This window comes from Myiozetetes cayanensis, unplaced genomic scaffold (assembly GCF_022539395.1).
Source record: "Myiozetetes cayanensis isolate MyiCay16 unplaced genomic scaffold, myiCay2020 scf4, whole genome shotgun sequence".
NCBI classification, from domain to species: Eukaryota; Metazoa; Chordata; class Aves; order Passeriformes; family Tyrannidae; genus Myiozetetes; species Myiozetetes cayanensis.
Window position 1 is genome coordinate 12,121,790 of NW_026087631.1, and position 20,513 is coordinate 12,142,302.

Consider the following 20,513-nt stretch of genomic DNA (forward strand, 5'->3'; position numbering starts at 1 on the left):
GTGCACAGAACAGAGGCTCTAAAGTAAAAAAGAGGGAGCAATATTACTAAAATGTTACTATTATGTCTTCCTGATTCGTGACTGAATATCTGTGCATATCTGTGCAATGCCACTCTGAGAAAATACTGTGAAAGCTGAACTAAAAGGTCATGCCTTACACAGGAGACAGAAGCTATGTTCTGAACTTGCAAACATCTCAGGGGAGGCTGAAACTACCCCATGAATGCACCACTCATTTGCTGGCACCCCTATCTTGAGGTTCTTGCACCGGGGAGGGGATGGTGCACCTGAAGGCTGTAGGCAATGGGCAGCACTGGTGGAGAGATTCTTCTTTTTTTTCCAATGGGACAAATTCAGTGGCTGAGCTTGAAACTGCAATTGCATGTCAGTGGAATTGCACATGTAGATATGAGTGTTTCAGCCACGACCAGCAGCAGGGTGGGAGGTTGACAGATGTTACAGCGGCACCACAGGTGTCTGGGTCTCATCATTGGTCATGGGGGGCTCACATGAGAAACAGCCAGACTTTAGAGATGATTTGAGGAGAGTGCTGGGATCTTTTGGGTAATAAGGTTTTGCAAGGCCAGCCTGACATAGGAAACCCAGTGGGTAACAGCATATAAGGCTAGGATTATCTCAGCAGCAGTATCATAAATACCAAATATGGGTAAAGCAGAACTAGAAGCAATTGGTAGAGAGAAAAGAAAACAGCTGAAGTGGAATGTACCACCTAAACCCACCATTCCACTCCCACTGTCTTCAAAAGTTACCAACCCCCATTCTCCCCAGCCTCGGAAGAGCCAATAATGTGTTTCCGCATGCCTTGGATGTGGAAACTCAGACATTGCCTGGTAATCACCTAAATTCAGCCAGCCAGACCAGAGAAAAACACAGAATCATAGGGCAAACTGCATATTCAATAAAGAATATTGTGTCCACCTTTAAAAATACAGATCTTGGAGCAGTCTACTTACTTGTTATATTCTCCTTCTTAAAATCTGTAAAAAGACAAGACAAGATGTAAGGAGGGATTGTCCAGGATGCTTATTTAGGAGTATATTATAGGAAAAAGTTCTTAAACAGTGCCTAAACAGCTTCTTTCTTTGCAAAGGCACCTGAATGGCAATTTTGCCATCATTAAGACTGTTTTATGAAATTGTTATGATCTTCTCAATAAGGATCTAGGCTTTATTTACTCAAGAGGTTTCTCCCACACCCCAGTTTGGATGAGACAGGCAAACACCCAATGCAGCTGCCACAATTCCACGCACAGGTGCTGACAGGATGGTTCCCATCATTTGCTTTTACTTTAGCTGTAAGTTATGGATCTCATCCTTCCCCCCTCCCTTACCAAGAACATGGGTCTCTGGACAGTGGGCAGCATGTGCCACCTTACCAAAGAAAGGGATGTGTGTGCAGGAGCTGGGGTCCTCATGCAGGCTGGGCAGCCTGTTGCATTCAGGAAGAGTGAGCAACATCAGCCCTGGCTTGTAAATCCCCTTCTGAGAGTTTTCCTCCATTGAGAGCCATTCCTTAAAGCAGTAGAGATCCTTTACAGCAAGGCAATTCTCTCTACATTATTTTGTAAAAAACAGTGAAATACAGCAGTCAGTGGCTTGATAACAATACCTGCACTTAGCAGGGATGTGCAGGGGTTATGAAGGCTGACAGAAATCCATTAATGGAGTCACACTTCTTTAAAGCCAGTCTGTCTGGCTCATAAACCATAAAGGAAACTCTATGAAATGTAATAGCTTCCTTTAGGAAACAAACAAAACTACATTTTTAATAAACCACGGTTATGCTCAAGACACGACAAACATCACAGTCCGTGAGAAGTTCATTCTCATCTTTTCCTACAGATTTTTTGATGTTGTTTACCAATAAACATGAGAGAATAATACAATCGTTTGGGTTGGAAGACACCTCAGAGATCATTGAGTTTCAACCCTCCTGCCATAGGCAGGGAACCTGCCACTAGAACAGATTGCTCTAAGCCCCATCCAAGCTGGCCTTGGATACTCCCAGCGATGAGGCATCCACAACTTCTCTGGGCAACCTTTCCAGTGCTTACCACACTTGCAGTGAAGAATTTCTACATAATACCTAATCCAAACCTACTCTCTTTCTGTTTGAAGACATTCCCCTTTGTTCTGTCATTACTTGCTCCTTCAAATAACCTCTCACATGTCTGAAGTTAGAAATTTTCAGTAGATTTTGAAAATCTCACCTGTCTTCTCTAAATTAATATGTCATCTATTAAAAGCAAGAGATGAGCTGCAATTCTTTATCTTCTTAAATTAAATATTTGTCTGTATTTTTAATGTCACAGAATCACTCATTCAATTATCTTCTTTCCTCCACAGACAACTTTCTCTTTCAGCTGTTTGCAGCAAAAGTTTTAGAATGCCTGGCAAAAAAGAGACCTGTCTCTGTATTACCTCCATAACAATATGAAACATTCACTGTCAAGAAGTACTTTGGATGTTTAAGTGGGCCTTAGATGAGAAACTGTTTGTGAAGAAGGGCAAGGCAAAAATATCTGCTCTAGGGAAAAAAAGAGAAAAAGGGAAAAAAGGAGAGGAGGAGGGGAGGGGGAGGGGGAGAGGGGAGGGGAGAGGAGGGGAGGGAGGAGGGGAGAGGAGAGGGAGGGAGAGGGAGGGAGGAAGGGAGAGGAGTGAGAGGGAGGGAGGAAGGGAGAGGACAGAGAGGGAGAGGAGAGAGAGGGAGAGGAGAGGGGAGAAAAATACACTGTACTGGAAAGTTTGTGGACTTGTTGCGTTGGTGAATTTATCACTCATTTGCTTATTTATGTAGTCATTCTTGAGAGCCTGAATTGCAAAACCAGCTGAAGTCCTTCACAGATCCACTATTTTCCAACCATCGCACAGTGATTCAGCAAGGCAGAAAGAAGGTACTGCTGTGGTCCATGGGGAAGGATTTAGCCAAATTCATCACCTGATGCAATCTGTTTAATTATACAACACTTTTGGCAAGAGCAGATGGCCATGACATTTGATAATGACTATCAACACTCCAAATACTCTAAAGGACCTGAAGGATGCAAGTCATTGGGAATTCTACCAGGGCAGCAGCATTTCTGCAACAGTAATGGATGCCCTTCAAGTCTGCAGGCTGAAGCCATCAAAGATCAGCTGCTCTTCGCTTGGTTTTAACTAGTGCTGGTTTATTCCTTCCTCACTTCATGGAAACCAGAATGCAGCCAGATGGCATAATTTATCTTTTTTATGTTAAACAACACATGGAACAGGAATGACCTTCTGAAATAAAGAAATGCTTAGATAGGGAAATGAGAAAAACTTGCATTTGAAGTGCTGGTTGAGACTTGGGAGATCTGGGTTGAATTATCTCTGTTCAATCCTGGAGCCTGAGCATCCTTAAATAAGCCCTTTATTCGGTGTTCAGTTGCAAAACACGAAAGACCCTACCTCTGCAATGCTGTCTGCTCCAGAGTTAAAGGGATGTTATCTTTACCACAAACCCACCCTGCATGCATGGTAAGGCAGCCAGAGGGTGTGATGGTCAGTCTCCTCTAGCTGGGTTCATACCATTGTTGTAACATGTGATGCTGAGCAGCGAGAGCTTGATGAGATCATATGCAAAGATTACTTCAGATTATTATTAGAAATTTTATGTCATGTAAATGGCAGATGGACAAAGAACAGTAATGGCAGAAGGGAACAAGTTTGCCAGTATTGTTTTTAGGAACCACAAGAGACTTTTTAAGAGGAGGTAGGGACACTTAGGCCCAAACAAAGTGAGACATTTTCCAACTCAAAACTGTTCTCTGCAGCCTTGTCACTTCATATCAGCAGTGACTGAAATGGAGATTGAGGATGTTTCTTTTTCTGTCACAATAGCAGCCAGTAGCAAAAGGCAGACATAATCAAGAATTATTGAATGACACATCACTTCTCTTAAAAACTCTCATTTTAATCAATTTGCATCTTAATTTACCTGAAGTGAAACTTAAGCTATGTTGCTTTTTTCTGTTTCATTTCATATTGTTTTACCCCCTGATCACTTTTATAAAAGCTTTACTTAGTCTTATAAGTTGTTATTCTGGCTAGATAGCTTCCAAACCAAAATGAACATTAAAAAAAAAAAAAAAAATAGGCATGGAGTGAGAAAAACTAGTGCAGAATAAATAACATGACAAAACTATATGAAAATATGTCAAGGGGAAAAAGTCCCTCAAATCCTGGGGAGAATTCTCCTATCTCTGAGATGGTTAAATTTTTACTCATGATAGTAATTCAGCTGAAAACCTGTGTAGTCTAGCCAGTTTCTGCAGAGAGGTATGAAGTTGTCGGTAAAAAGTAATCAAGATAATTGGAAAGTAACCAAGACCATGTGAGATGTGTTAAAGAGCCCCCAGACCCCTCTCAGCAGTTCAGAAGTACGTATTAGATGTCTGAGTTTTCAAAAGGGGTGTTGCTCTAGGGCTTTGGAAGAGCAGCTGATGTGCTCTGGGAACAACAATTGGGTAGGATGCTGTTACAGGGCTTTTGTTATGAAGAAAGCTGCATTAAAATTGGGGGAGGGAGGATGGGGAGCAGGGAGGAGGGGGTAATAATCAAAGAAAAACCAACATTGAGTCATGGATTTGAAAAAGGATGATGCCAGGCAAATCCATTAACATTTAGACATATTTGCAAATGCTGTACCTGTTAGCTCAAGATCAAGTGCAGATTTATGTGATTTATATCACTTGATTTATATCAACTGCCTCAGCACTGCAAGCCTTCAATCATGAGTTCTGGTCCTGCAGGGCCATGTTTGAGTAGGGGTAAATGAAGCAAGGCCCAGAACTAACTGAAATGCTTTGTGGAGCATCGTGCAAAATTCTTAGCAGACTAATGTGCCACACATTTGTGTCTGAAATATAAATACTGACACATATCTTGAAAAAAGGCACAGAGATCAGGTACTTAAGGGCACAATGACAAAGAGCAGAATAGTGAGGTGGCAGGGAGAAAGCTGCCAGCAAAAAGCAAGTTTCAGTACTTGTCTACATGATTAACTGTGGATATTTGCATGTGCACTTTTTTTGTAGCATATATGCCACCACTGTGTTGATGGTGGAATACTGAACATCATAGGTACTAAATAGAAAACTGAATGTATAGTCAAGCTGCATACTGGGGTTTTCCTCTGTGCCTTTGTTTTAGAGATATTAAAGGAGGAGCAACCAGTAAGGTCCAGATTAATCCAGATCCAAAATAATGTGCTGCTATTGCCCTGAAAAACCCCTACAAAACTGGAAAAATTACTTCCAGTAGACCATATCTAGCCCAAATCCAACTGGCACTGTGCTTGCCATGTCTGCAGGGAAGACTTATATTTTAGGTGATACAGTAGAGTTGGGGCTGCTCTTTTGACAAGCACAGATCTGAATAAAGTTTTAAAAAGTGTTTCAAGGAAGATGAGAACAAAGCACTGTGCTTCAGGCAAGGATGTCAGTTGCCCAAATGTGAAATGGGTAATGACTAGTCCTCCAGGGGGTGAATATGCTAGGAAAAAAAGAAAGCTTCATCCTGATATATCTGTGAGGGGCTGTCCTCGGCAAGACACAACAAGCAATCATAACTCCATTATAGTTAACAGTAACAGAACTTGGACCTGGCCAGAAAAGCAAGAGCTATGTGCAGAGCTTGGAAAAATCTAGTTCATTCCAGCCAGAGAAGATGGGGAAGATTTAAAATCTCACTGCGAAGAGGAAGGGAAAAAACTCTCCTTCATAGCCATGGTGGGAGGATAAGGAATGAGGGAAGGACTGCTCAGGAGGTTGCACGGGGAGAGAGCAGTGCCTCTGCCACTGGGATGTGTGCACAAATACCTGTCAGCAGTGGATTAGTGAGAGATGCTTTGGACTCCTCAGGGTCCCTGTCAGCCCAGTTTCAATGGACATTGCTCTGCATATGGAAGGATATAAGAGCCAGATTGGAGTTTTGGTTTAGCAGGTACAATTACAGTGTCGGTGTCTCTGATGTTGTCGTTTTTTGTTTCATCTTTGTCTTAGTGGAAAGTGCTAAATGATTGCCTTGGCCAGATTTATTGCATACTCTGGGACTATATTTAGTCAAAGTTCCAAATAAACAATTACTTTTTATAGTAATAATAAGTACAGACTGACATAGGAAGATTTAACTGATAACAATATGAAACCAACTGTGTCATTCAAATGGATACTTCTTTTCAGCACTGTCCACTAAATGCCTGATAAAATACAAAGGTTGGGCCTGGAATTCAGTCCATACCCTAGCAATGAGCACAGAGAGGGCTGTATCTGTCATCTCTGGGTGTACAGAGAAGAGCACAAAGGGAAAACCTATGCCAACCTAGAAGGCCTAACTTCACTTAATGCTACCACAAGCCTGGACAGTCCCTCACCACTCCACAGCTGCCTACACATCCCCACGAACTGAAAGTGAAATATGAGCATTTTTTTCTTCATTTACCTGCACACTGGTTTTGGAGCTGGCCCAGCTCCGGAGGGATTGCACTCCTGGAAGATGTAGTTACACAGCAGAGACTCAGCAGCCGGTTGGCAGAATGAACTCACCATTTTCAGTTCAGTCCAGGCAGTGTGCACAAGCAGCTCTTGGGTCTCCTCTGGGTCAGCATAGGAGGAGTTGAAGAAAACAAGAGCATTCTTCGCCAAGATAGCACTGCACACCTCACCTCTGTAAGTGCTGCAGTAACCTGCATCACCCTTGTACAGCTTGCTGTTGAGGACAAGAGCACACACACACAGAGTAAGCTCACAGTCCTGAATAGTTGCAGGCTTACAATGCCTAGGCTCTCATTCTGAATAAAGTGAATGTCTAAGGCTAACAGAGGACAGAGGAGATAGTAGATGGTTATAACCACTAAAACCAGCTAATATATTCCAAAAGTGAAACTTCTGAGAAGTACCCTGGTGTGAGCCCTAGTGAGCTCCAGGGATGAGGATCTGCCAAGTGTTGTGAACATTATACGTGGGCAAAAGACTGCGCAGTCCAACACCACCATGACCCAGTGTGGCCCCTCTCCCTAGGCCCTATGGGAAAACATTTTATTTTACCTGCAGTAGGCATTAGCCATGCTGCTTCTGCAGCCTTGTTGTTACTCAGGGTTTTTTGCTCTGCTGTCTAACAACTGTTTAATTTAGGATGGACTTGATGAGCAAGAGACAGATAAGTCCAACCCAACATGTGCCAGGAAATTTTTCACAAGGTCAGACTAAACTCCTGTCTGCCCCTCCTCAGCTCCTGCATCCCTCCTGATTCTGTCTCACTTCCACACGTTTAGGTGGGAGACACAGAGAGAAGGAAGGCACAAGCCTCTGAATTTTTCTTCCTGGTTCTTCCCTGCAAGGTCCATCTACTTCTCTCCTAACCATATCTCCCACTTTGCAAACTCCTGCCACAAAGGATGGAGACAAAGTTATGGGGTAGCAATAAAAAGCACAGTAGGCCCAGCTCATTTGGGGGCCATTTATTTATCTTTCCTGTGATTTTTGCATCTATCAGGGGATCCCTCCCTTGTTCCCCACAGCCATCAAAAGGGAGCAGCAGGGCAGGGGGAGTGCACAGGTCAGCTGTAGTTGTAGCTCCCACAGTCACCCAACAGCAGCAAGGTCTGTGGGTGAGGAGGTGCCCTCTCTGCCTAGGCAGCCCGTGGGATGCAGTGTCCTTGTTGTGGGAGGGAAAGCTGGGACAACAGATTCCCTGTGTGTGGGGGATGGCCAAATCAGGGAGGGAGGAGGGCAGGGTGCAGCTGTCCCCACTGCTCATTCGGTCACTGTAACTGGGGTCAGGGAGTTCAATTCACAACATGCCAACCATTTGGAGTAGTCAACAGAGCTATTTGTATCTTTGCCTTGTATTTCTTTCCCCTATCCAAATAATCACCCATTGTTAACTCTGGGGTTTCTTGCTGTTTTTTCTTCAGAAAGCTGGAGGTACATGGACAAGGGATTACACAGCATGCTCACATTTCTCCTTTTCAAAGGACACTCCCTAGCCCTGTTTTAGCTGCTGTGCTTTGGATTCCATATGGATTTTTTTTTAAATTATATTTTCTTCTATTTTGTGTTGGCTAAAAAATACAGGAAGGCATCAACCCCTTGAGGTATTACTAAAATGGCAGTGATGCTGTGACATCCCAGGCTCCCTGGACACACCTTCATGTTACACAGGTGTCCCCCAGCATACTGCACCAGTCTCACAGCCCATGACATCACCCTGGCATACAGCATGTTGCCCCAAAGCAATGCACAGCCCCCAGCACCCTGCTAGAACTGTTCTGGTTCTAGCATGGCTGGCATGCAGGATCAATGTTATTTACATTTTCCTGATGATACCCATTGTGCTTAATTTGAAAGTTGTGATCTTCCTGTGTCCAAGAGGCAAAAGCAGGGGTAGGTGTGCATGGGGCTGCTGTGCTGCTGACTTTGGTGGGCTGCAGAAGCTGCTTGACAAGAGCCCTCAGTGCTTAGGCTGTGTTTCCTTGCTATTCTAAAACATTCAGGGAGACACAGACCAAGCTGCAACGGAGAAGAAGTAACAATGTGTTTCTCACATTGCCCTGTCACAGAAAGGGAATTTCATGCAGTGAATCTTGAGAACTTTTGTGGGACAGAAGAGGTGAGCATTTGATCACGATTCCCATGCCTGTCGCACCTTCGCAGGTGCAGGTGTAAGGCACAGGTCTGCCACTTAATCACTTACAGGCTTCCTGAATCAATCTAGCAAGCCCATGTGATGGAGGCAATGGCCCTTGCAGAGGGTCTGTGTCAGCAGACTGGCAAAGCCATTTGCTCAGACTTGCTCAGGCTCTGCTGATTTCTCTGAGGGCCAGAAGCTCCCAGCCCACCTCCCAGGCTAACCCTCTCATTTTCCTTCCAGAGTGATCTGCCAGTGCAGCATGTAGAAATAAGGTAAAAACAAAAAACCAGCTAAACTGTTCAGTGTTTCAAAAATCACTGCACAGAGGTGCATTTCTCATCACACATAAGTGGCTTTACCATTCAGAACTGCCTGGAACCAATTTAAACTTCTCTTACCCTAACCTGGTCCTCACCAAACCGAATTATGTTTATTGACTGTGCCTAGGCAGGAGTTTAACTTGCAGTTAAGCTTTGCCATGTAAATTTATAAGGTCAAGTGAAGTTGTGGATCTGTAACTGTGAACAGAATTTACTACAAAATATTCTGCCTGTTACCATATTTCAAACACCCTTACTGTTGTGTGGTCCACTGCTTGCTTGATACAAAATTATCCTTATCTATCTGAGCTCAGTCTCCAATTATGTCCTCTGTAAAGGAGCTCAGTGTTCCCTTCAGGTGAACCTCATCTGCATGACTGGCATCCGGAAACCCTCTCCCTTTATTTAAGCCAAACTAACCAAATCCCCTTGGTTCATCATTCTTCTTCTCACTGATCCAGAAAAAAGCTTCATAAAGCCACAGAAAGTCATTCTTACCTCCACTCTGCCAAGACGCACCAAATCCAGGAATTGTGATGAACCAGGAGAAAGAAGAAATGGAAAAGACATCAGTGACACTTCAGCACTTCATTGCTCCCTCTGAGATGTGTAAGTTAAGATTTCCATGTCAGCAAATCTGTCTGAGAACCGTAAGCTGTCTGAAAAAGAATGCATCTAAATTCTATCCTTTTTTTTGTACCTTCTTGTGGGGAAGAAATGTTGGGCAACACTGGACACTATAAAGAGAGAGGGAATGAGAAGGAGGAAATGCATTGTTGACTGCAGTGCTGGCTGAAGTGGACTGTTGCATTCTAAACCGGTATTTTTACTCTGATCCTTTGGATCCTACATTACTAGCAGGTAGCACCTTCTGTTTAAATCACCCATGTACTCATTACTTCAGGCAGCAGCTGTAACAGGCAGGAGAAACTAGGGCTGGAGATGCAGCACTGTCACATGGTGGTGCCCCCAGCTTGCCAGTGCCACAGGGAGCTGGGCTGTGTCAGCACAGGGAGGAGATACTGAGCACCAGCCAAAGGACCAGGACACCTCTGCCCTAGGACCCTTGTGAGATGGGACAAGGCTGAGGCAGACTCCTGCTCAGGTCTAGGGGGCTGTTCCCCTGCTACTGAACACAGACAGCCCAGAAGAGAGCAGTGCAACTTCTCCTGTCAGCCCAAAGCACCTGCCCTTCCCACTGTATTTGTAGCTTTGCTTTGTGGGACAAAGACTTGCCTGGGTTAAAAGCAGAAGTTGAAAAATACAAACAGATACAGTTAAAAAATACAAAAACACAGAAGTTGTGAAATACTGTGCCGAGTGCTGGGTCTCTTACAGGGCAGAGCTTGCTGTGAGGTTTCAATGCCCAATGTAAGAAAGGGCATAGTTATTTTCTCAACAAAGAAGCAGCTTGGGCACAGAGAGAAGAACAGGTGCATGCCTGGTTAAAAGCAGGACCAGGGCTATCATCCCATGTCCTGTGGGATTGCTCTTTCCTCTAACTATACCTCTCTGACTGTCCAAAGAGGGAAGGCACAAGATGCCACCTTTTTCTTTGTGTGCCAAATGTTGTTAGCCAGCTCTGACCTTTGGTATTCCTTCCCTTTGGAACATCCTTTTCACATTTAGGAGATATCTCTGGAAGCAGAGATTACTTCAGGCATGGCGAGATACTACTCTGACAGCAACCTCCCTGCTTTCTGGATGCAACCCCCCGTGAAGCTAAACTGTTCAAAGCTATTTTCACTTTGCTGTTAGGTGATACCACTGCTGGGTCATGGCCACAACTTCCTTCACATGGATGAATTTACCAAGTGCACTTCTGGGACACAAAGTACAAGACAGCATCAAACATTCAGGAAATGACAGCTGTGGCAGTCTCCAAAGTGTAAGAATATATGAGGAAATAGCCTGGTGGGGGATGCACTTGTACTCAAATTTAAGCCCGTGCATGCCATCAGCTCTCCAAGGCTTTCCCTCTTCCTCCAGAGTACTTCACAGCCCTTTGTTCTCTCCCAGCAGAAAAGCTAAGACTGTGATTGCAAGAGTAAAAAATTAATGACCCCTTCTCTCCCTGCCTACCTGAAATGCTGATGGTTGCTGCTGCTTTTGCGGCTCCAAAAGTTTTGCTGTGTTTGTTCGTGGCGAGGCAAGTGAACAGGCCAGGTCGGGTGACATACACCTGCAGTCTGGAATCAACCACTCTGTCCTTGACACTTTCCATTACAGACCCTGCAGAAACCTAAAAGAGTGGAAAACCCAGTGCAGTGATATTTCCAACAAGGGGCAAACAAGCAAGCTAAGGTAAAATCTAAGAGCTACAGCCCCAAGCATTTAAATTAACAGAGAAAGATGTGGCAAACAGGTGAAGGTGGCAGAGAGCTAAAGCTGCTGGGTTTATTTTTGTGCTTTCATAGCAGCTGACTTCATGGACAAAAGTAAATGTTAAAGGTCTCTCCTATTTCACACTTCCGCAATATTTTTGCAATTAGTTGTCAGTTCCAGAGGGCCATAGTTGCAATTTGGCTCATGTAATTTATCTGGCTAATTACTCCAGGACTTCTTGTAGTAGGTTATTTGCCTCTTCATGCCTTAGCAAGGAAGGGCACGAGGTGACTTTGTGGACATCCGCTCTATAGAGGAAGAAAAGAAAATAGTTTGGAAGTCATTGATTCTGGATTAATATAACCACTGCCACACTCTCAAAGCAGTCATGAGCAGAGAAGGCACTCTGGTTCCAACACGTCTGCAAATATCTGATAGGTTCTTTTATCTCACAACTGGAAATATGGAAGGGGCTGCAAATGTGGTGATTTTGGCCAGATCAGAAATTTCCAGGTAAATGAGGTTAGAGCCTGCTAATTTTGTTCAGTTGGGCTTGATTTTATCAAGTCCTGCTCATATAGAATTCATTAAAGTAGGAGGGCATGGTACATCAACCTTGCAAGGGCAATAGGAAGGAGCAGCATTGCCTGCTTTAATCTTCATACTGAAAGGAAGCATCAAATGTAATTTAAGTGAGATATGGTTGACTGTGGATCCCAGAGGTGTTACCTGACTCTAAGAACAGTGATAATTGTCTCCCTGGATCCATATCAGTAAAGCACTCTACCTATGCATCTAATTGAGAAGACAGAGATATCAATCTGACTCTCAGAGGGTTAGTAGAAATGTGCTTTCAATGAGATCTTTCAATGAGATGAAATACCCATATATATTAACAGCTGTAATTGAAAAAGCAAGAAGGAACACATCAGTGCTGTATCACATCTTTTGTAGGCAGGTTGGATCCTCTCTGAAAAGAAAATGATAAAAAGTATATATTTGTTTTGCCTCACTCAAGTTAACCTTGGAGTTGTGGTAAGAGAATGTGCATGGGAAGAAATCACTAAATAACCAGACCAGAACAGTTTGTTAAGTGTTGCACCAGGTATGCCAGTCACTGTGCTAATACGGGGCCAGGGATGTTTTTACCCTTATACTATGAAATCCATTCAAGTGGGTGGAAACTCAAGGGATATTTTTTTCACAATTTTCTCTTTTATTACAGTGCTGGTCAGATTTAGTTTTAGAATCTTTTTCTCTCCAAAAACCATTCAGCACCATAATAATGTGGAGACCTTCCCAGTAGAAAAGGGGAATTTCTTATAGGCTGCCCCTGCCTCCCATCATCCAGCTGGGATTTGAGGCTGCTTGCCCTGAGCAGCTTTTGCTGATCCAGTCTTCTCTCCCTCCTTGCCCTTCAGGCCTTGGGTGTACCATGTCTGGCAGCATTGGACTGTGCCTGGTGAGCACAGAGAACTGGGATTTTTCATTCCAGCTTGGACACCGAAGGAAGAGGTTGCTCAGATAACTGCAAGCAGTATGAGCAGTATGCACTATGTACCATGGAAAATCACAAGTGAACATGTGGGGTAGTGGTGCCTAGCACTCCCACACTGGCCAGCTGTGGTTTTCTCTACTGGGAACTTCAAGATATGGCCTTGTGTTAATTGATTCCCTTCCCTTTTCAAATACATTTCCTGAGATTTTTTTTCCTAACAGGTCTCTTTTTAGGCCTTAAAATACCCCCTCAGCCACAACCAAACCAGAGACTTCTTCACATCTTCCCACCTGGTTCAGTTATTCTTTGGAGTGTGGAAAACCAAATTATAAGGCCCATGATGCCCTGTGGTGTGTAGCAAGAGGGAAATGAACTGTGTTTCTATTTAGGTAGTCAAGGCAGCTGCTGCACAGAGGAGTTTCCATCCTTCTCTTCAAGGGTAGTTCAATAAGTTCAGCAAGAATCCCATTCTTTAAGCCTCAGGACAATTACAGATCAGTGTTCAGAGACCATAATGCCACAGGAATGCAGCATCTTCTAATGACTCACCGCTGTTGTGAACCAGCCTTCAAATGCACTATCGCCACTCCACCCTCTTCCTGCTGACTTTCCCAGAAACAGGCTCTCATTAAGGTCTCCATGCCATATTTAAAATGAGGCAATTTGGACCACTACCCTTCTGGGACTGGGACCCATCCTCTCTTTGAAGAGCAGGGATAAGGCAGAGCAGATGTGACCAGCCAGGCAGTGGCCCCAGGCAGGAACTGAACATCATCTCACACACAGAGATCCATCCACATACAGGCATCTTGGTAGAGCACAGGTCTGTGCTCTGGAAATACTCTGCCTCTGCCAAACCCCTGCCAAAGGTTCCAACCCCAATGGGGAAGAAGTCAAATAAACACTTGCAGTTGTCTCAAAAATTAATACTGTCAGAAACCATGTCAGAAATCACTGAGGATCCACAAGTCTCTGCAGAGGCTGATCGGATCCCTTTGCTGTTCTCCCAACCACCCTTGAGGGACTATTAGCCCTAATGAGACTGGAGGACACCGTAAAGTTTAGAGGGGGTAAGGAAGGCAAAACAGCCTGCTAAGTAACCCAGGGGCCTTAATAACATATTTTAATACATGGAAAGAAGAGATACAGACCAGGATGGTGATAGCCCCCTGATGTAAGGAATTTGAACACAATGATTTATTGGTCCTGTTGGACAAGCAAGTCCACAGGAATGGTCATGACCTGCCTGTGATCAGAAGGACAGGGGATCAGTGAGAAAGGGAGGATACAAATTGCCAGCCTGTGGTCAGAGGATGCTCCATGTGCCTCCACAGCATCGCACCCTGGGGCTCACATTCCTCAAAAAGCTGTTGAAAGACCACATAGAGTACAAAACATGTTCATCCTAACCATATGAAGACTAGAGGATACCCATGGCAGGCTCAGGCTGCAGAGCTGCTGTGACTGTGGTGCACTGCTCACTCCTGCAGAGGTACTATTGGATGTCAAGCAGCTCTTCAGTTCAGCTGAAGTGAAGGCATTGCAATAGCCTACACACAGGCATGAAAGCCCATACAAATTCAAAGCAAGCACCTATTTTAAATGGTCAGGATCATTAGATCATGGAACAATTTCCTGTGAGATATAGGGGTTTTGCATCTCTTGGTGCCTGACACTGAAGGAGTGTGCCTTTTTTGATGACATGCTTCTAGCCAGAAACAAATTGGTGACATACTTCATTGCATCACCTAGGTCAGTCTAGAAACTGATTTCAGGTCTATTCTGTTCTGCAAATATGCTGTGGAAACATGGGTATTTTGCTTCATGACAGTTGGCCCTATCTAACTCCTTGGTTTTTGTTATTTAATAAGATGAGCAATTTTGCCATATTTTTGTTACCACATTAGAAGAACAGAAAGGGATGATAGTAGCAGGAACATTTAAACCCCACAATAAAATCCTAGAAACCCTGGCTTGGAGGAAGTTTGAAAAGGTCTAAAGCACCCTCCAGCTTGAGCTTTCCAGATCCTAACAAATTCACTCATGCAACACCCTGGAGAATGGGGAGAGAGTTTTTCAGAGGAGAAAGCTGCAGGAGAGAGGTGAGGTAGACTCAAACAGATTGCACAACAAGGTGCTAAGTAAGGCAGGAATAGAAAACACTGGTGCTGGCTCAGAGCCCTGCATTTTAATCCCTGGGCTGTGCTTCTGTCTACTACCAGTCCTCTAGGGCCAAAAGCATGCAAAAGAGGCACTTACAGCTTTCCCATTTTCCAGCCAGGTGACAGTAGGGACTGGAAGGCCGGTCGCTGTGCACCGCAAGGTCACCACAGAACCAAAGGTGATATTTTGGGATTCGGGAGCCTTCAGGATTCTGGCAAACACTGCAAGAGAAGACAAAGGCGCTAGTTGAACAGTAATGTAAAGCTGACGATGGTGCTGGCATGGGGGTGCTCCCTCTCCAGGATGTCTTGATACAAGCCACAGCTCCATGAGCAAAAGAAAAGAACAGCACAAGCTTCCCAGTGAGCTCTGGGAGATGGATGAGAAGGAGAAAGAAAGTGACCAGAGTGGTTACATTACAGACCAAAATTTTACCCCTGGAAATTTCTACATTGATTTGATGTAGAGGAAGTAATGTGCAAGAAAAATGAGGGCAAAGTCCTCAGTAGCATGCAAGTGGAACAGCTTACAGCAAACACTTAAGTTACCATGCTACCCTGCCAAGGGTGACCTCCTGCAAAATTTCCTCAAACCCAAGGAGGACCACCAGTGTGGACACATACCATGAGGGTTAAGGGTCAGATAAACTCCTCAGTCTGATCACAGTGATTAGGACTTGCCATGGGGTGCCACAAACAGCAACATTTTCATTGCCACGACAAGCTGCCCTAAGGGGAGAGAGTCTAACATCGCATTAAAAAGGAATGGCTGGCAAAGACTTAAAGAAGATGAGATTACAGTAGGAAAGCAGATTTTTAAAGCGACTTCTCATTTCCACTGCTACTGCTTCTTTTGTGGCAATAGGATTACTGGGCAGTTTGAAGATAAGCGCTCTCCTGTCCCTGAGAAATTTTATTTCTTTTCTTTGATGGGGTGGAAATAACAACTGAAGTATTTTTGCTGAAAACCTACTTCAATCCAGAATGACAATTCTGATGGTCTTCACAAGCTTCTGTACTTGGACCACATAGAGGAAAGCAAAGAGATATTTCCCACCTGGAACATTTGAGTTTTGACCTAAAATTTATAATGGAAATACCATAATGTCTGAACAGAAGCAGGCTGAATAGCTCTGCCATTTGTTACTCCTGTTTCTCATGCTTAGTGAGTAACACATTCTGGACTGCACAGCAATGACTAAAAGTCTCCATCAGAAATTTTAGTAGGCAGAGGAGTTTCTCTTAGAGTTGTCAGAGAAGCTTGATATCTTGTTTGCCCATTTTTCTATCAGTATGTTATCAGCATATCTGATCAAGTCACGGACTTCTGTGTCTCTGTCTGTCCTATTCAGAAATAGAATATCTGATCCCAATATTTGGGATGGGAAGGCTTTGCAAAATTTCAATTGGAATGAAAAAAATACATGCTTTCCACATAGTCCTTTCACCTAGTTCTGACCTGGGATGGGACTGGGATTTGTTTTAACAAGGAGCCTAAACCCAGCTTTTCCTCATGGATGGGTTAACACTGGGAGTTAATTTCAGCCTGCAAACCTTTTCATCTTAGGACCACAGTCATTCAGTAGGTTCCTTGGCAGGGGTTTTTTAGGAAGATTAAATTTAATGTCATGTAAGTGAAAATGGGGGGAGGATAAACTTTATATTGAGTTTGTTAATTCTCCTGTGTGTTCCAAGCAGCATCACTGCCTGTGCTCAGTGCCACTTGCCTGAATTCAAAGCAGAGCAGCATCAGGCTTTTGCACCCTGCTACGCCTCAGCAAGACAGCAGCTATGAACCTCCATCACTAATGAGCAAAGCTGCAGTCACTGGCCAGGGACTTTTCTGATGAATATTAAGTAAAATGAAACCTTTGCCTGAAGTTTTTCTTCAGGCCATTAGCACCAGATGGTTATGAATTCGGAGCCGAGTGTTGCAGGCCAAGCTCATAATTACTTTTATACTTCATTTGGAGAAATACTAAACTTTGGGCCTATCCCCTGGCAGCAGTTACGTTCTCATGGTTCCTGCCGAAGCCAGCACTTAGCTCCCAGAGTGGAATGCAGCCCTTAGTGTTTTTCTCATGCTGCTCAGTGTGCTGTTAGGACCCTACCCACGTGATGACTCTGCTGCTCAGATCCTGCCCAGCTTAGTTAATACCAAAGTGACTAACTACCAGCACTCAGTCACACTGGTACATGTGCCCTCCTCTGTACTAGCTGCTCTCCCAGGATCTGCTAGGATCTTTAAACCAGGAATTAAAAAAGCACACTTTGAAAATGACAATAGCATAGGCAGCATGCAAAGCCACATGCCGTGGCTGTTCCAGCTCATGCATGGCATGGTGCCTGTAGAAAGGCCAGAAAGCTGCATCCCACTTCCCAAGGTCCTCCCACCAGCACTGATCACAGCACTTCCTTTAGTAGTCTAGCACGCTGCTGGCCTGAGAGCTGTCTGCCAGCATAGGGAAGGCAAAGGGCCAGACCATTCAATCTTAAAATACCAGATACAGGGATAAAAAATCCAGTAACAGCTGCTAAACATTCACATGTTTCTTGTTGGAAGTACTGCATGGAGGAATGGCTAAATAAAATTTGACCTATAAGGAAATAAGGTGATTTCCAAAGTGTGGAAGAATTGAAACTCTGCTATGCCCAGTGCCCCCATGTTTACTTTCAGGACCTTCAGAACTGAAGTTACAGATTTAATTCTTTAACATTTCAAGTACTTGCATTTGCATACTTTCAAAAAGTATTTTACTTAAAGTTTAGCTATTTATCTTAAATACTTAGCTGTAGATACTATTATTGCAATAACCTTGGGGGATGGTGGTTACATTATTTTACTTTTAAATGAGAAATTTCCTGGGCTAAGGGCTGGACTCCCCAGGTCCCAACAGGGACAGATCATTGGCATGCACAGGGTCACATTTTCTACAGGGCTTTTAATCGCTTAGGGAAACAGTATTAAAAATAATAGCATCAGCTGTTTCTCAGCCACATCACCTATGGGTGGACAATCAATGCACTGCCATTGCTGTCAGACTTGGGTGCTTGGGGAAAGCCAGGACAGGTTGTGTAAGAGCAGCCAGTGTCACCTTCCACTAGTGCAAAATAGGTTAAGACCCCCAGGATGAACTCAGGGTCCATTTTGGCAACTGCATCAGCAGGGAGATCTGTCCTGTGGTTAAATGGAAGAACCCAGCCCCCAAAATTCTGATTTATACTTTTTTTCTCTCCACTGAATTACACAAAGAAAGAAAGAGACAAGGGCAAGGAAGAAATAGCAAATCTGATGGTGCAGCCAATGGGAAGAAGTGGGTGAAAGGCAGGAAGAGGAAGGATCAGGAAATAGCAATAAATGTTTGTAAAATTCACATTATTTGGTGGGCTCAGGACATTGTTTTGTTCTCACTTTTTCCTCAGAGTGAAAATTCCCAAAAGTCAGGTGATTTTTATCAACTCCATTACTTGTCTCCCTTTTCTGGATCCTCCTGAAGGTGGATTTTGGCAGGACCTTTGCCTGTGTAGCTAAATTGTCACAAGGTTGGCAACATGCACATCAAGACCCCCAGGCTCTCAGCACCGGATTTACCCAAAGGCATGCTAAAAAGCAGTTAGGAAAGGCAGGCAAAGAGGGTTTCATTTATTTATTTATTTATTTAAGCAGGGGGAAAAAAATAGAGGAGCTGTAAATGAAATCCAGCCAGCTAAAAGCCAAGCCAGCATGTCAAATTTCACTCCCAAGCCCCCTAATAAACGTCCTTTCTTTTACAACCCTGGTAAATGATGTGCTGTGCACTGCAAGGCTTGCTAGGAGGTATCTGTACCGCAGCCAGCTACTCTTGTTTCTGAGAATTGCGTAACATCATCCAGTCCAAACAGTAGGGCTTTAATTCAGTCACAAAATTTTTATATCATGAAAGATTAAAGCAGCACCCCCTTCCCCTGGCCCCTCTCCCCCCTGCCCCCACTTTGAATGGCTAACTCTTTCCAGGTGACTTTGTTTTCCCATTGCCTTTGATTGAGTTATGTTTCATTTCCCGTGTTTGGGGCCTGATCCTGCAATCCTGCCATGGCCTGCCCTCTGTCTGGATAAGGTCTGTTTTTTTGTTAAAGCAGGTTGGATTGGGTCAGTCACAGCCAGACAGCTGCCTAGGTGGCCATGCTGCTGCTTTTGGGAAAGGACAAAGCGATGCCCAGAGCACCAGGACCATTCAAACACTTGTTCTGGGGCATGGGACAGGTTGTATTTTTAGAAAGCCTACTGTAGCTTTGGTGAACCCCAGTTTTCAGAGAACATGAGCAACACTTGCTCATGTACATGAATTAACCCAGCCTGTCAACATCCACATGTGTTCATGTCCAAGAATTTGTTGTTAGTCCTGGCACAGAGTAAAGCATCCCTGATAGTCCAAATCAAGATAAAACCAACAGGAGCTAAACTTGTGTTGGCAACCACCTGGCAACAGTAGGTGCACACTCCCTTTCCCCCACAGACCAAGCCTGCCCCTACCTGTCAGCCAGATCCAGTTTGTCCATACTGCCAGATCTGATATCTCAACCTGCTCCCCTTTCCCCAGCGTTTCTTTATATCATGAAAAATGGCCTTTTGGGTGACTGCAACCACGTCTTATGCTTTTTTTTTTTTTTTTTTCAGCTAAGCTGCAAAACACGGTGGATAGAGGCAAATTCTCTGTGGAAAACATATTTTCTTATGGTACAGTTGGTGGCATGTTAAGATCCAATGTGTCTACATTGCTGCAGGAATAAGCTACATATTGTCTCAGAAACTTTCCTGGTATAAATACCCTGGTAAAGTCTTTGCACTGTGCAAAATTCATGTGTAAGCACTTAGGAGCAAAACTGCAAGCATTTTTTTGTTTGTGCTTGCCAGTGTTCCCGTAGCTCTTTCATGCTTGAAGCATGAGAGATCAAAATGACTTCTCTACAGAGGAGAATGTTCTCTGGTCTGGGACTTTGCTTACTAATCCATAAAAGATCATGTATGCTTGCCACCTATACGCTCTGAAGAACCATGAACTTGTGCCACTGTGATTGCAAACTTTCACCAGTGAAAATTCCAGTTGTCTAAATCCCCATTCAGATTCATTCATCTCATATCCATTCACACTTCCTGACAAGTCTAAACTAGGCAGTCAAGGAAAGGTAACAAGTAGAGGGGCTACCATTTCCTTCCCACTGAAGGTGAGAGCTGAGGGAAGGTCTGATAAATATGTTTTTGAGCCCATAGAAAGCCACAGCATTTGTGTTTTCTGACATGAAATAACCTGTGTAAAATCAAAAAAAAATCCTTTAAATACCAGGGTCAAGAACAGGCCACACACCATGTTCATGGATCAGAAGTCACAGAGACAGCCATGCCAAGCTGTGCAGCAGCTAATCACATTCCGAGAGCCAGGGCTGAACAAGCAAGGCACAACAGTCTCTGCAGCTGACATGACAGGATCAAATCCCAGCTTGGTGAACAAAGAAATTCTTCAGTAAGGATGGTTAACAACTCCTCTCTCAGCAGCAG

General features: G+C 44.0%; 1 protein-coding gene across 4 annotated transcripts in view; it reads right to left on the bottom strand.

The window, feature by feature from the left end:
• MUSK (muscle associated receptor tyrosine kinase) overlaps nucleotides 1-20,513 on the bottom strand; it is a 52,906-nt gene that overhangs the window by 13,712 nt on the left and 18,681 nt on the right. For 2 of the 4 annotated variants that reach the window (XM_050329367.1, XM_050329368.1), the window contains exons 6-11: nucleotides 15,075-15,199; nucleotides 11,075-11,234; nucleotides 9,491-9,497; nucleotides 6,483-6,749; nucleotides 1,397-1,572; nucleotides 975-998 (exon numbers count right to left, since the gene is read on the bottom strand). In XM_050329367.1, coding sequence (XP_050185324.1) covers nucleotides 975-998; nucleotides 1,397-1,572; nucleotides 6,483-6,749; nucleotides 9,491-9,497; nucleotides 11,075-11,234; nucleotides 15,075-15,199 — 759 coding nt within the window. Of the gene's footprint in view, nucleotides 1-974; nucleotides 999-1,396; nucleotides 1,573-6,482; nucleotides 6,750-9,490; nucleotides 9,498-11,074; nucleotides 11,235-15,074; nucleotides 15,221-20,493; nucleotides 20,503-20,513 lie in introns of all 4 variants that reach the window. The other 2 variants (XM_050329370.1, XM_050329369.1) reach the window with 2 other exon arrangements.